Raw genomic sequence first — 17,174 nt, 5'->3', positions numbered from 1 at the left:
TCAGGGCACCTCTGAAAGCAGTGGTACAGAGGCAATGTTTCAGGATGATTCCAAGACACTTTCTCTTCACAACAGACACATAATGGACTTCAAGTAGAGACAGACTAATACATGGGGGGAAACAGGGGGAATTGGAAAGGGGTCGAGAAAGTAGGAAAAGTGGAAAAGGATTTCGTCAATAAAAAGATAATCATGCAAACAGGATTACAATTGATAGTAATTACACCCTGTCTTCCTTCTAATTAGGAGCTTTTTATATTTCACCCCCACTTCCCATAAGTCCTTCATAATCCTCTGGTCATTCCCACTCCTCCATTTTCAGAGTCCCTCTAACTCTATGTTGTAAATAGCCTTGCATGGTCAAGCCAAATAAGCAAACCACCGTGAACTACAGGGGCTTTCCTTAGCCACAAATAACTCTCAAGAAATGATGTCACAAAAAAAAACATATCTCACTATCTAATTACCGAAAAAATGTGCTTCGGAAGCACAATATCCAGCAGGAGACGAGGGTTGGAGTGGACTTAGAGAGGACGGGAGAAAGCTGCTTCACCACAAACTGGGAGAGTTGGACATAAAGGGGCTGCAGTGCACAGCCAGAACAACTCATTTGGGTATTCTGGTTGCTAGAATAACTAATGTTTAGGGGGACCAAGCGTCTCTGTTTAAGCGTAGACCCCCGAAATTGTACCAGATGGAAAAAGAAGACACGCAGCAGTATCACAAAGCACTAAAGTGTGGAAAAACTGCTCGCAGGGCTCCAGGAAGCCAATAAAACAACACGCAGATTTCACTGTAATTACCTTCAAACTCAGAGAGGAGGAAGATGGGAGGCGATTAAAGTGAGTGTGAGAAAACATATTTTAAATTAAGAATAAAAAGAACAACAACATTTTTGCAGAATCCATTAATCACATTAAGTACAACTTTTAAAGGGGAACATTTTAAGAATTTACTCAGCTTATTCCCAGAGCCCAGAAGACGTCGGTCTGCTATGGTGCATGAAAAGCTCCACTGACAATGATGATTTCCTTGGATTTGGGAATTACAGTCTTGAAACACATGGCTTCAATGTTCAGACTATAAAATGCATGGTAAAACTAGATTACAAAAATATGGAGTCGTAAAAATCGCAGACAAGTACCAGAAACAAACTAGCAATGTTTTTCTGGAGAGCATCTGTGAGCATGCAGTAAATTTCACATGAAAAATAAATGAATTCACAACTTCTTCTGCAGGAGCAGATACAGAGAGAGAGAGAGAGGGGAAGCCTCAAAGGCAGAAACGACTTAGCGAGAGGGAAAAGAGAGAAGAAAATAATCACGATAATGGAAACCAATGCGAAACAGTTTATCTCGATGAGAGAAAATCTTCACCAAGTAACAATAAAGCAAAAACATTGCTGTACTGCGCAGCCACTTGCCTAAAGCAGCTAAAAACCAAATCCGCCCAAATGACCAATTTAAAAAACCAAAGAGGGAAGTGTCAGAGCTAGTGAGATTTGACATAGCTGGGGGAGAAAGTGGTGACTCCTCTGCATACAAAGTATGGAAACATGCTTCTAGTTTGAAAGAGATTATAGAGAATAATATTTACACCTCAGGGGAGAGGAGAGGAAACTGGAGACAAAGACGATATTCACAATACTGGAAGCACCTGGGAGATCTGCTTCACACACATGGAGAAACACATATGCTAAAAGTCAGATAACTCACAGTCCAGCTACTTCTGCACTCTTTTTATTCTGCGAGGATTTGAGCTGTGGTATTTTAATAACAACCTACAGTACGTGTGGAAGAAAAGGGCCACTGTTGAACCGAGTGGAGCAAACATGACTGCTTATCAAAGGGAGGTGTGTAGTTGAGGGATGTGTGTATGGTTGAATCTGTGTGTCCTATCTTTATTAAATCTGTATTGTGTGTGGCAGGTGCTAGAGCGCAGAGGTGCTGGACACAGGCATTGAACGGCGAGACGACACCTCACTGATTTTTATCATCCAGTCCTATCTTTTATTATACAAACCCCATCTCTCATCTATTCAATTCCTATTTCCTCTTTTTATATATATTTGAGAGATAGGAGCCTCTGGGCTTTCTCCATCTGAGAGAATATCAATCTATTTTTGCAATTAGATTGGGTATCAAGAACTGGAGGGAGAGCTCAAAAAAAGTGACTGGGCCTCACAAAAGACAGTGTGTTCGTTTCACACAAACAATTTCACGCAGTGGAGGACATGACAAAGCATTTCCGAGTAGTAATGCCCTAGAGTAAGAGGAGCCCAGCAGCGTCAAGGGAAGAGGATCACAGGGGATGGTGTAAGGCTTTGTCTGCTCTGCAGGTTGTCAAAAATTCTCAGTGTAACTGATATAAAACTACTACTAGTTAATCAGTCTTTATATTAAACAGTTAAAAACGGTAATTCTTTTGGTCCCACTCAAAAATAGTGGGCTACTTGATGGCCACACCTCTGTGATCTCTCAACCCCTGTGTTCTTTGGGCTCAATCATACTAAACGTTAGATATAAATACAGAATGGACAGAGACTTCCGTCCACGTGAATATGAATGAAACAGACGAAACTCAGCAGTACCTCAAGAAATCGTCAGGGGGCAGTGTGGCCAATAGTTCAAGTGAGGCGACCATAAGACACGAGGAAGAAATTTCATCAATAGTGGAGCTTTAACCTCCGCAGACATCCATATGCTGTTACTTTGCCTCTTTCTTAAGAGGTTGATTTGTATTGTCAGAAACCTCTGACTCAGTGCTGCCCTCAAGATGTATTAATTAACAAGCATGCTAACGTCAAGAACATATGGAATCATGTGGAGATTTCATAGTTCTAAACAGACAAGGCTTAAATGAGCCTTTGATCAGTTTCATCAAGCAATGATGTTATCTTCTGAATGAAACAACGTGTCTGGAAGTGCTGATGAAAAAGAAAGTAAAGCTTCATCATGAGTTACTTTTATGGAAGGACAGGAGAGGAATTGGCCAGAATTTGTCATCTATATAGCTAATGACAGCATGAAGACAAGCAACACTGGGAAACTAATAATGAAGGTAATTTGGTAGTATCAAAAAGATCAACTGACATCAGAGAAGCATTTAAAACAGCAGGCAGTGATTTACACGGAGCCATGGGGCCGTCGATCAATGATTGTTCCAGATGTTGTCCTGTTCTTGTTAACGTGTAAAATGGACAATCCTCCGCCGCATTCTTCATATGTGACCAAATGTCCATACCCAACTTCCTAGAGTTCATGTTTGAAAACTGCTTCAGGGACAGAATGGAAAAATGGCTTGAGATGGTCAAAACCAGCTGCACATGAAGTTCAAGAATGTTCCCTTTGCCTTTCAGTCGTATGCAATGACAACATTGATTGAATCACGGGTCAAATATTGACAGTGAAACAAGATATGATGTCTACCAGTCAAGCCAAAACAACAGGCCAAGATATTTGTATGTCTGCTCACTCTTATCTCCGATCCAACAATCGGCCCTCAGAAACACTTGTTGCTTGTTGCTTATGGGGCTGCATCTGTGACGGGCACCAACAAGGAAACAGCTGATTGCAGGGAAGGTTGCGGCTGTTGTTGGCGTACCCGTGTTACACAGTGTTCAGACACACACCAATTACATAACTTTTCCACCAGTTCTTCTGTCCAGTTTGTTTTTTTCCCCTACATTTTTGTGTTTGTCCACTTCTTGTGATCCTGCTGAATTTGTTGCCATAGTGCCATAGCCACAGGATTTCCCCTCCAGGATGTGTCTTTGCCAACGAACGAAAGTTTCCTAACAAATACTTTGGTCCACAGCTGCAGACAGTGTGTGGGTGTGTGTATGTGTGTGTTTTGGTGTAGGGCGTCACCCTATAAAATTCATCCTGCATGCCCTCACTTATTATGGTAGTGGGTGCCTCGGTTTGGGTCTGCACCATCTGCCAAGCAGTGGGACGGCATGAGGAGAGGTAGCTGGAGCAGAAGTGAAGCCACGCTGAGAGCTGAAGCCAGTTCCTTGTCACTTCAAATACTCACCTTGTCCACAGAAGTCACTGCTGGAGGGGATGTGAACCATGACAACTTGGCATGACACACATATACACACACATTTACATATCCGACAAAGGGGCAAAACAAATATGTCAGCAATCAAACACACACTTCACGCACAGTGACAACAAATGGAGAGGAAGCAGTTTAATAACGTCCTCACAATGGCTTTAGAAGTCATGCAGAGAACACACATCTGTGCCACACACACACACACAGAGGGATACTCTTTCATTTGCCCATTGACACATTGGGCACATGCACATACACACACATATGCACACAACATCCCCATACAACCGGAGACAGGGAAGAGGCTTTGACGAGGGAATAACTCTCCTTTTGACACATCCAATTCCTCTGAAGACAAAAGACGAGTCAAACACCAACACACTGCAGCACTCAGAGGGAAGGAACACACACACACACACACAAAATGCATAAACCCCCTCCACACACGCGCGCCTGTTGCAATGACATTGCAACCCCCCTGTTGTGACAAAGAAAGATTGGCCTAAGCTGTCATCTGTGTGTCTGTGTGCGCTTGCCAAGGTAGGTGACAGGGAGCGAAAGGCAGGAGGAGAAGCGAGAGAGGGGTGGCAGCAACTCAAGTGCACGCTGGTCAGAGGAGAGACAGCTGATACTCGGTGAAGTAGTGCATCCTATTCACATAGTCACTCGCAGACATTCATTTCCTCCCTTTTAGTCACTCTGGTAAATTGTTGTCACCTTGCAAAGTGAGTCAAAGCAAATAGAAAAGACCAATAATGCTCCCAGCGTCAAATTCCCAGTGTTTGATTCTTTTATGATTCTGCGTTTTTCACAGGAAATAGGAAAGACAAATTGTCCCTCCAATCATGTTGTAGATTAGTTTGACTACACGTGATGGTCTGTACATAAAAACAGGTAAGTGTGCAATCTGTGCAAAGTGTTCACAGCAACTAAACATGTTTGGACAGACTGTCGTCCACGTTAACAGGCCCCAGAATGAACAGTTACATAAGGCCAAGCAGCCGAGGACACACTTTTAGAACAGAGCTGTTTTATTTTAAGCATTTTCTCTTTTTCTTCTTGTAGTTTTTGCCCTGTGCGTACGCTGTCAGAGAACAGAGCAGCGCCGAGCAATACCAAGCAGACCAGGGCAGCCCAAGTCAGCAGTCCGTCAGCCCTCTCTGTCTCCCCCCCCTCTCTATGGTGAACATCAAACACACTGTGGTCTGTTTCATGCTCCCTGCAGCCCATTATGGCTTAATGCTTCAAGAGGCTTCTTACTGACTTCAGCACTTTAACAACTCCAGCATATTCAGTTGGTAGGCAAACACACGTACACAAAGACACACGCACGCTAACTAACACACACACGCCCGCGCGGCTGCACATAAACAGTAACAGACAGGAGTCCAGATGCAGGGATTCACGCGCTTTTAAACATGCAGCAGTTATGAGGCTGCACTCTGTGATAGGGAGGCAACTGTTGCTTTTTGCTTTAATCTGTGTGAAGAGGAAGACCAACAGATGCGCGGGGCTTTCTGCTGATATTAACCTTCAAATAAGCCCCGGCGCTCTTATCTCCAAGTCAGTTAATGAGTTCCATTCACAAGGCGGCAACATGTAATTCTGCGCGATCAATTAGTTACCCGCTGCATGGAGAGTAAGAATGGCACATCAGCTGGGGTGTTAATGGGATGGAGATAACACTACTGTCCAGAAATGGCAACGCTGCTCACGCATCTTAACACACATAAGATTTACAGTTAACTTTGATCTGTCCCATTATCTCTCTGAAGCCCCTTTCAAACATAACATATCTGGATTCTTGTGGTGAAGTAACATCCTTTTTACTCTGACTACTTGGTGTAGTATTGCTGTTTTCCTCGCTGACTAAATTATTGCAGCTCTACTAATACCACAGAGAATTACTTGTTAACTTTGTGCCTAATTAACCTTTTGCTGCTGTAGCGGTCACCTTATGTTTCACACCTGAGGTTTTCAGTGCACATTGGCATATTTCAATTTGTTTAGTATAATTATATAGGTTCAATTGTGTCACACCCAGCATATACTAGCTTTTCATGTTTATTCATTGTTAATTTAAATTAATAAGGCTACCACGTAGAGTGCAACTTGTTTTTCTCACAATCAATGATTGGTTAAAAATAAGATAAGATAAGATGAGATAAGATAAGATAAGATTTATTGATCTCATGCCAGGGAGAAATTTACTTTTTACAGCAGCAGATGAGGGAGACAAGACATGTGGAAGTATAAAATAGACATTAAAAGAAATTCAATTAAATAGAACATGTACAGTAGAGTACAGAAGTACAGAAAAGTGGGTAGGAGTTTTACTACATCCCTAACTGGAAGTCACTCCCAGGCCAAAATCCTGATTTTATCACAACAATGTGCTTTTAAAAAAAAAAACACACAGACGTTACACAGAACAACTGTGCTGTGATTTTAGCGATATTTAAAGAATATAAATAGAATCACTTACAGAGAAAGTTATAAAGAAAGCTTATACCAGCTGCTGTGATTGAGACACATAGAGGTGTGCCAGCAGAGGGAAAGTCCGACCTCGTGCTCGAGGGGCAACACTGGTGACACGGTCAGGTTTTTCATTTGTCACTGGGTACTTTTTTGAGACAAAGTAGTTAAAGGAGTCTGGTGATTAATGCGTTTAGTGGACATCAGTGTCTATAATCTCCTCTCTGATGATGTAACTGAAAATGTAAGTGCCAATTAATTTTGAACAAACCACAGCCAAACTCATGACTCAGTCAGTCAACAAGTTTCATGTTTTAATCCTGAGGAGTCCATTTCTTAATGCTTTTGATTTATATGACACGATAAAAAAATGTTTAGCTTAACAGAGTTTGAAAACCAGCGATTGTATCACGTTGGCTAAGGCTGGCTCCGCTGTTGCACAGACATGACAAGAAATAAATGAGTCAGACATCAAAGTATTCATCCAAGGGGATTAACATAGCTTTGCCATCACTTACACTATGATAAACCATTTTCCAAGAATCCATCGGCCAATTATGTTACTTAAATGTCACAAGGTAAAGTCTCCATGCTGATAATAAAACAATGGGGTGTTTCCTGGTAATTAATAATATATATTTATATATTCTGGCATGAGCTGAAGGGACAGGAGAAGGACAGCATCACATGTCAAGCAGCTTTATATGGGAATTTATTTAGTATAAAACTCTTAAAAAAGTATATGTGCCTTTTGGTTTGCAGACCATGCAGATTCCTAAAGTTGCGGTCTTACTGTATATACTAATGAGGGTGAAAGAAGAAGTGTCCTTTTAAATTGATGTATTAAATGACCTCTTTTCATATTCCGTTTTGATGTTGACTCCACAGTCTCCGCCTGGGTAACCAGCTCTGTTTTCTGCTGGCAGCCGACTCCCATCTCCATTTAACCTCGGCTGGAAAGTGGTGCAGGGGGCAGCAAGCACAGTAGCAGCCATTATCTTATCATTACCCCCAGTTTTAAGAGGTGAGGCAAACAGGGGGAGATCCTCAGCTAACTGCGTGAAATCCCATGATGTGGTTTAGCTACACATTTCAAGACCTATAGTTAAATGATCGGCCAAGTGACTGAGTTCAAAATATTCCCATACTTTTCGCTGTGGGCTGACATGCTGATCAGCCCGTTTTTTCCAGCCACAAGCCGGTCTTTAGTCAACAACAGTTCCTAGCAGGCCTGGTAAGCTGCAACCCCACTGTATCATTACCCAAACACTGGTTAGAGATGACACTTCAGAGCAGCGAGCGAAGCCTGTAGCAACCGGCAATCAACAACAACACAAATACAGCATGGGAAAGCCAGTGCCATACCAAAATGCTACCAGCCTTCCTGCAGATGTCTCATGCAGCTCGTCTCTTTGTACGGGCTTATATGACATTCAGCATCCAGCGCTCGTTGGCTGCCAGCTGCTTTCAAAGAGCGTCTGGCGCCTCTCTGTTTCAGAGCCGATGAGAGAGAGAGAAAGAGAGGAAAAAAAAGGAGAGATGAAGAATGTCATCCCCTGCAATACTAAAAGATAAGTCATCGGGACTGTAATGATGGGGTGGGACAGGGAGGGGGCAGAGCAGGGAGGAGACAGATGAGCCTTGTAAAATTCAATCATCCATTTTTGGAAAACACCAACAAAAATAACTGATTATACTGAAGAGTGTTAAATTATAATCATCACACTTATTTTAGTTTATTTGTGGATTATTTGCTATTTGATACTGTTCTTATGGTCCAGTGAACTCTGCTTAAACACAATGATAACAACCAGCAGCCTTAACTCAGTAGTTTCTTTCTTCTGCCTCCACCCCGAGGCAAATTATTTAAGAATAGGGGACTATCCGCGTTGCTATATGAGGCGTATCTATGTGAAAGCAATATCTAGGAATCTTCTTTCACTGCTGACTGAGCATAATCAGACACACACTGTAATATGGGACAGGGTTGTTGGAGACTTCTGACTTTTTCTGCTTCAGATGACAAGAAAGGCACCTGTTTCAAATCTAAGGAATGGTGGTATGAAAGTAAAATAATATATTTAAACCAAATAATCTCTAAAGTTAATAAAAAATAATGAAATGGCACTGGTTTATAGGAACATGCTTTTCCTTTTACCCTTTTCTGGTTATATTGCCTGCAGACTTTGTTCAAATTGTATTTGATTTGCTTCTGTGTTTGACTAAACACAATTGGTGCATCTGAAATTGAAGTGTGCCCAGAAGTTTTTCCTTGAGCAGTGGCAATGAGAAATGATCGAAGAGCAGAAATAATTTTCAGACTGAACCTGGGTGATGTACTTAGCATGTGACCTTGAGTTGGGCCCAGCCAATACATTAGGTTGATCAAGCTCCGGTGTCATGGCAGGAAACATTCCTCTACAAATGTCAGGGATCATCCACGACTTTCAGGTGGCTCCATAATTTGGAGGCATAAATTAAAGTGTTCATATATTACTAAGGTGTTTAATATGCCAGACTATTATTTTTGCTTGACAGCCAAGAGACAGGGACGCCAGAGAAATTTTGTTGATGTACAAACACAAGTCTCCCTCTCTTCATCTCCCTTTATGTCTACCTCTTTCTCATCTCTCATTTCTGCCATTCCTTTATCTAGCTCCTCCTGACCTTCAGTTTCCACTCCATTATTTTCCCTTTTACGGAGAATACATTTCAGACTTGTGTCAATACATAACGCCTTAAGTAAGCTCCACGCCATTGATTGCAACAAGAGGAATCGGTAGTGTCACGACAAGACAGATTTGCTCTTTAAAGCGTTATGGATTGCAGACATTTGGAAGAAAAGGGGGGTTTTCTAAGGGGCCGGGGCTGGCGTTAATTCTGTCAAATGATTTATTCAGTATGGTCAATCAGTGAAATTAGAAGGGTCCCGTTCCTACTTGGCCTTCACTACCTGATGATGTATGGTGGTGATGACATGGGCAAACAGTTTCATCACATTAGCGCCCCTCCCTTAAATCTCTCCCATCCTATCAGTGTAATCGAAAGGAAGGATCTTCTGTATGTGTGCGCTCTTAATGCTCCATGCATCCAGCTCAAGAATATTAGAGGACAATCAACAGTAAAACATCTAAAGCTGCATTCAGACATGCACTGAACTCCACAGATCCTCCGTATTTTCTCCAGAGGACATGCACATGTGAACGCAAATATCCGAGTGAGAGAGAGAGAGAGGCTACAGATTATGCAGACTTTCTCCACCTGGACTCCTAGTGTAAAGTCTGGAATCTGATGTGAGAACACATTAGGGGATCGCTGCTGGATTCACCATAAACGAAAGGAAAAAAAATGGTGTCATATGAAGGATTTTTTGTTGTTGTGAACGCATCTGTGCAGAGAATCTCCCGCTGCACTTTGCATGTGTGAAAGGCAAACACTTCGCAGAATCTGTAGCCAATTCTCCAGACTTCACCCGCAGGTCATGTCTGAAAACAGCTTAAAAGTTAGAAGCAAAAGTCACTGCACACTATTTCCGTCAAGACACTTTCTGCGATCTGTGCTGTGCAAAAATAGAGCAGTTTCTACTTTAAGATCATCATGAGTGTGTGACCTTTTCAGCAAATACCGCGTAGATTCACCCTTGTACATCTCAGTCCTGTTCAGCTTGGGCTAACCAATAAACATTTCCGTCTTCGCGGGGAGGAAGAGTTTATCTACTGTCACGGTATAGTGCAGCGCTCTGTGAAAAATGAATCGTGTGATACAGCGGATGTGGCTCATGCAGAGTCTGGTCGAGGTTTTGAGGAAGTATGTTATCAGATTGTGGATGAATGCAGCCATATAAGAACCATTCAGATTAATATTGTGCACATTCCACTCTCATTTCTTGTTGCTCTGTAGATGACCTCAAATATGAGTTGCATTCACAATTTGGGTCCAGTGAAATTTAACAAAAGTTCAGTTTCAAGTTACAGCTTCTTTGAATTAGGAGCATTATGGGCACAGTCTCCCGTCTTGTCCATGCATGTACACTACCGTAACTGTAGAACCTGAAATTGCAGTAAACCCTAAGTGTATGTGTGTGTCTGTTTGTTCATGTGTGTGAAAAGCGCTGCAGCAAATTCCAGGGGAGGCACACATGTAATCTTCTAGGAACTGTCGAGGGGCTTGTGACCGTCTGACATCAGGCCATGAATGACACAGTGAGCCACATCATGTATTTGTACAGCACATGGTCAAGTGATTGGCTGGTGAGCGATAAGGAAGAATGTCCTGCGCATGAAAGGCATGTTAAGAGAGCTTGGAGAGGAAGGAACGATCCGGGAGTGTCTTAAGAGGTTAATAGCAACTTATTTCAAACTGATAAGGGAGAAAACTGTGAGACGAAAACTGAAAGCAAAGTGCTGAGTCTGCATCTGTTTCCAAATAGGTAAAAAATAAAATGTTAAGGTACTTTTTTTTTTATCAGGGATGAAACAGCCACATTGTCTGTCATATATTTTCAAAGCAGCGTTTCATCTTGAGAGCTTCCCCCTTCTTCAACATGTGACATGAGTGTGTCTACAGGTATAAGAGCTATAAAGTGTAACGCCCCATCAGCTCACAACTTTAAAACCTCATTTTATGCTTGTGGCTCATGTATTTTAAGTTGTAACATCCTAAACACCTCACTGAGCAGGGGGGGGTTATGGACCAAATACATTCAAGCAACTCATACATCTGATCCACACCAGCTATTATAAATGGTAGGCCACCAGTGCAGGTGCGACTTTGACCCCAAAATAGACCAACATTCCTGGTGGGACTTGCACAGGGATTATGCTCCTCAGTGGCAATGAGTTTAAAGCAACTGTGAGCTTCTTTACTGTGCACTTAACACATCATTGCGCAATTTACACAATCCATACATTGCATCTGACCAGGCCTGTGGTTCTGGAAGTAATTGCGGGTGTTATGGAGGAGCTTACCTGATATTTCAGACTGAGGGACACCCTCAAGATAGAAACCCTTCCCGCTGTAAAACTGCCTGATATCCGAACAACTCCGGGCTTTGCTGGTGCCTTTGTCTCCGTGGGCTGGTGCCGTCAGCGAGCACAGTGCCAGAGCCGCTATGATGAATGAATCCATCCTCCAACGTGGGGACCCAGTCAAGCGCAAATCCGACCGTGTTGAGGTCCTAAAGTAGGAGCAAGAGACTCGCAGTGTCAGACGTGTGTGCGTAAAATATCCGCCACCTTCCTCCTCTCTGTCCTTTCAGCGCGTCTGCCGAGTCTGTGGCTGCTCTTCTGCTGCGCACTGCTGCACGGCACCGACCGGAGCGAGGACTCCTCACCGCGCAGAGGTCCCGTCTCTTCCCCGGTCCTAATAAGTGCACAGGACAGGACCTTCTTTTCTTATTAGTCACCCCTCCGCCAAGATAACTGTCTTCTCCGGATTACGCGCAGATCTCTCATATATCCACTGTTACACGCCTTGCTCGTGGGTTCACCTAAAGAGGGGAGAAAGATTCAGGTTATGCGCACTTACAGCAGGAATAACTGAAGTCATGTCATGAAAATAGCAGTGTTGCGCTGACGCGGTGCAGCCTGGTTCTATAGCCGCACGCCTACCGGCTGTGTGACGGCGCAGAGGGATCCGAGTGGATAAGTGCGCACCGGCAGCCACCGCAGCTCATTTCCCAGCGCAGGGTTTTTCTAAACGATGCCAACGCTGCCACTCTCTGAAGTGAGGTGGAGGGGGGAGAGAGAGGAAGGAGGGAGAGAGAGAGAGAGAGAGAGAGAGAGAGAGAGAGAGAGAGAGAGAGAGAGAGAGAGGGAGAGGGACGCACGAGGTTTCACGCTCCTCCTGTCGTTTCCGTTTTTATCCCCCCCCTTCATTTGCAGTCATGTTTCAGGACACATCAGCTTCTTAGCAGGTTTGATTTTTTTTGTGTGCAGTTTTAGGAAACATCTGCAGCCAGTAGTTCTCCGGATCGTGCGCTCAGCTGGTTTCTCGCTGAAGGAATGCGCCCTCGACCCCGTACCCACCCACCCATCCAGAAGCACAAGTCACTGTGTCACCTCTCCTCCAATCTGCACACACACACACACACGCGCGCGCGCATCACATCGCTCCTCAAGCTGCAATTACAAGGCCAACAAGTCACCACCTGCCCTGCACCTTTTCCCGGTTTACCTGTCACCTGCTGCTGAATGCCTTCATTATGTGACTTTCTGTGTACGTGTCTGTGAATAACACAAGCACGAAATGTTCCTGATTTAACTTCAGACTTGACTGGATAAAGAAAACAAGTGATGAGTAATATGCTCACATTCTATAAGCATGTGCTGTCTCAATCATACAAAAGCCCACTCTCTGTTTTTTTAAATGCTCCAGTTTAGTTTTTTTTCTACATGAGGCTGCTTCCTCTATTAATCTCTGAAGGAAATTGTTTGTTTGCTATTTGGAAGTTTTTGTCCTAGTTTATTCATTGTTTTTATTGGGATCAATGATTTCCGGTTCCCAGCTCGCAGATAGCAAATGCCTCTTGTCTCGTGGCAGCAGCATATCCATAATATATCCATGACTAATGCTCTAATACATGAGAGGGAAAAAAAAGTTCACTCAGTTCTGGTTGGGTTGAACCCAGGGCCCCTCCCTATGAAGCAGCATTTGAGGTTAAAGGTCTTGTGCTGTAATAAGTGAGCTGATTACAGTCTGAGTGTTGAATTGGCTGTGTGAGTGCAAGGTTTACATGGCTTCTCGTTATATGGCATCCTTTTGAACAAGCACAGTCAGAAGTCAGAAGGAGTGTTCTGTGTTGCGAAACCTTGAAATCTGGTAGACCTGTGTTGTAGCAACAAAGAGACAGTTCTCTTGCTTAAAATAAAGTCTCTTGACTCATCTCGGTGTATGGAATTGAATCAGAACGGGTTTGATGAGGCTCTCTTTTGAAAAATGCCACTGCACATTATCACAGTGACATGTGGAAAATTTCCTGAAATAACCGACCATCATAACGGGGTAGACAAACGAATGTGAAGATGCAAAAAGAGAAAAACAGAGAGACAAAAAAAGACGGAGAGAGGCGGCTGTTGCAGTCATTTCTGGGCCTCAAAATCACTCTATTTATGAAGGCAGAGATTTTTTTTATGAATACATTAGGAAACGTTACTCTATAATTAGTCTGTTCCTCACTAGTGGATGAGTCCAAACAAAAGCCGACATCTCACATATCACTAACTGACAAACCGCTACACTCGCCTCCACATTATTGCAGCTCCACAGGCATGAATTACACGTTAGTTGTGTAATGTCAAGTGTCTCACTCATTTGCAGCTTGTGCGTGTTCGCTTGGTCAAATGTGGGTCTACGGCCCTGTGGTTACTCTAAAGTTGTGTAACCGTGCCACGCAGCAGATGCAAAGTTGTCATGTACAATCGGCCCTGATAAGACTGTAGTCATCACTTGTGCAGGCGTTTGACATCAGAGCGCTCTGCCTGTATTCATTGTGTCTGTCTATAATGTGTTTTTCTAAATTTTCTATGAACACTGGAGCTGCTTTGAGATTGGCACCGAACTCCAGAGATCTTTCTAACTTTCTCAAGAGTAGGAGATCCTCTGCAGGACTCACCATGAGTGAGTAGGGGTGTTGACGTTTCTAACTCGCGACAATCACAAAAATGACGAAAAAGGAAAACAAATATCTGTGGATGAAAAAGCAACACAGGCTTAGATGTCAAGAGAACTTTTGGTGTTGCTGAAAACACTTGATCTCCGCAGTGTAATTTATACATTACATCCCGCCTCTGCCAGCTGCACATCCCCTATCCTGAACGCTCCGGTGATTTCTGTGCTGTTGTGAAAATGTGAACCCAATTCTCCTGGCATCCTTCGGATCCCACGTCTTTATACAAAAAGTGAATCTTAATGAAAATGGCACTTTTACACTGTATTAGCATTCCACCCATGAGTACAGTTCTATGACGAGATGAAGCAGCATTTGCAGCATGTGAGTGTTTGCTTGGTCACTTGTGGCTCTGCAGCACTGCGGTTGCGCGGCTAAAGTTGTGTAACTGTGCCACACAGCAGATGTAAATCTCTTTCTAATTATGTGTAATACCATTGCTTCACTGCTCTTGTTGCCAAAGGGGAATACCGGGCAAAGTTAAGAACATGTGGCCGGAGGTTAATAAGTCTGGTGGCCTCCAAGTGTGTGTCTGTGATGATATGTCTGCCTGTATATGGCTTTGTGTATGCATGACCTTTATGCGTGCATGTGTGCGAGAGACAGTTTGTGTGTGTGCTGTGAGTTTATGTGTCTGACTGTGTCCCATATGTGGCCATAGGTCGGCGTTGGAGAAACTGATTGGGCCCTCCACTGTCTGGTATGGAGATCATGTAATTAACGCTCAGTAAAGCCACAGAACAGCCATGTTTTCTTCAGGCTGCCTCCCATTGAAGTTTTATTGGCCCTGACCATGAAAGGCCTTCTAATGAGGAGCAGGATGCTGGGGGAAGTTCAGGAGACCGGGGAGAGGGAGAAGAGGGGAGGCAGGATGGTAGCAAAGAGCGAGGAGAGAATGGGGTGTGAGGGTGTGCACGGAGCAACTGTCAGTTTAGTGTATGTGTGCAGCAATTATGTGGTGAGTGCTTTTGGGGCGTGATGAGTTCCTCTGGTGAAAATTACTTTGCATCCATACAGAAATGCTGCAGATGGGAGACCACGGCTTCTAAGCAACAACACTCACAGTTGATGTGAAAGTAGATCCATGGAAGAAATTCATTTCCCTCGAAATGTTTTATACCCTTGACAAGTCGTCTTTGAGTATTGGTGGACGGAAAAGCAGTCTGTTGAATTTGGTAGCCAATCATTATAAATCAACTGTGAAAAAAGCACCAAAGTTGTTTTCCTGATCTGGTTTGTTCACTTCAACACACCTACACACACACTGGTTTGTGTTTCTTTGGAGAAAACAGAACCAGCTTTTATATTGGATTAGACTTTAAGCACTCACTTCTACGACTGAAGCTGTATCAAACCTTTATTCACAAGAGTGTAACATTTTCTGCAAGCTACTTGTATGCCTTTATTGTGAAGGAGCTACAGGAAATGTTGAAGGACTGGAAAGTAGTTGTTGAATAAAAACTGTTCCGTGTCTACGTTCAATGATCACTTTTAAATATTGCTTTGAGGGAATGAGAAGAACATCATGGTGTAAACCTGTCTTCTACTGGTGTGATCTCTTGTGCAAGCACCAATCGTGGACCTCTTAGACTGCGTCCTACAAACGGAGGCAGGTCTGGTTTACAAAGGATTTCTGTGATCTGTGTCACCAGCTTATGCCGCCATTACTGCTTTCACTTGTTACACATAATAGCACCATTACCTCTTTGAGAAAAGGTTCGTCACCAAAGCGCTATGAATCCTGGGTTAGCTTGAGAGGGATCTTTTTCCGTTGTCAAAGATGCCGGAGTTGTCATTGCTCAGGGATGGAAGGACACATTTGAGGATTGAGTCTTGGAAATGGGAAGGCTTAGTCAAGCCACTGTGTTGCAATCTGTCCTCAAATGCAGTCCCTGGAAGATGCTGCTCTTGAATTGAGACACAGCTGTGTCTATCACATTTATTTTTTACAGTTATAGACACATACATACTTGGGTAACGAATGAAAATGGTGCAAAGGAGTATTATTTATTTATTTTTAACGTTTTCATACTGTGTAGCTGAAATGTAGAAGAACAGAGTGTTATTACCCATTATACCCATGAGTACAGAAATATGAAGAAATAAATGACAAAAAGAGTAGGGTACATCCAGATCTGATAGAGGACACACACACACACACACACACACACACAAACTAACAGATATCCTGAAGGGTTGGCCAGCATACCGGGCCAACTCCCAGGCCTCAGCAGGGTTTCTATGTAAATATCAGTGTGCTGTTTCAACAGATGTAATCAGCCGTTAAGAGGAAGATCATTGTGTCCTCTCCCTAAATCCAGTCTCATCCTGGGCTATTGCGGATTGCATCGATTCCGCCTCTTCCCAGGATTTTTATGTCGGCCATTAGCCTGAGTTCAGCACATTCACCGGAGTGCTCGAGTGTGTACACATGACTCATCAGGCCTATCTCTTCCCTTCTCCCATTCCCTCGTTCATTGTCTCTTCTCTTCAGTCCATCTCATTTCTACTTTCCCTCTTGTACGTACACACACACCTACCTGTTTTGTCGTCTATCCTTCCTTTTCAATGTCTCATGAGAACATACACTCATGTCATCATCCTCGCCTATTCAAATATGCTCATGCATAAAGCTTAAAACTTTTACTTGTTTTGACACTTGCCTTCTCTTCTCGCCTTTCCCTTTTGCCATTCTGCAATGCTACACATCATTCCTTGATGACATTTACCCAGTGTCTGCCTGTGCAAACAAAGCCTTCCACAAACAGTAGATCTGCATATCTGAGCACCCGCATCCCCCTTCCCCAGTTGCCGCAGACAGACAGATGACAGAAAAGGGAGAATTTTTTGATGGTAAGTGTTAAAGGGTCGACAGATAGTATTATAGAGGAAAAAATTGAGAAATAGTGAAGAAACTGGGACGAGGAGGAGGAGGAGGAGAGGGGGGTGAGCTTATGAGGCAAGATAAGGC

The 17,174-nt window shown here is 43.3% G+C and overlaps 1 protein-coding gene across 1 annotated transcript in view; it reads right to left on the bottom strand.

Moving 5' to 3' along the window:
• The window catches only part of gpc1b (glypican 1b), a 68,038-nt gene extending 55,736 nt beyond the window's left edge, over positions 1-12,302 (bottom strand). The window contains exons 1-2 of the mRNA XM_020112207.2: positions 12,147-12,302; positions 11,505-12,025 (exon numbers count right to left, since the gene is read on the bottom strand). Coding sequence (XP_019967766.1) covers positions 11,505-11,664 — 160 coding nt within the window. The 5' untranslated portion in view covers positions 11,665-12,025; positions 12,147-12,302. The remainder of the gene's footprint in view (positions 1-11,504; positions 12,026-12,146) is intronic.
• Between the last annotated feature and the right edge of the window lie 4,872 nt (positions 12,303-17,174).

The sequence above is a fragment of the Paralichthys olivaceus genome, chromosome 16 (assembly GCF_024713975.1).
Source record: "Paralichthys olivaceus isolate ysfri-2021 chromosome 16, ASM2471397v2, whole genome shotgun sequence".
NCBI lineage: Eukaryota > Metazoa > Chordata > Actinopteri > Pleuronectiformes > Paralichthyidae > Paralichthys > Paralichthys olivaceus.
The sequence above is the reverse complement of the archived record's forward strand: the minus strand, read 5'-3'. Positions and strand labels throughout refer to the sequence as shown.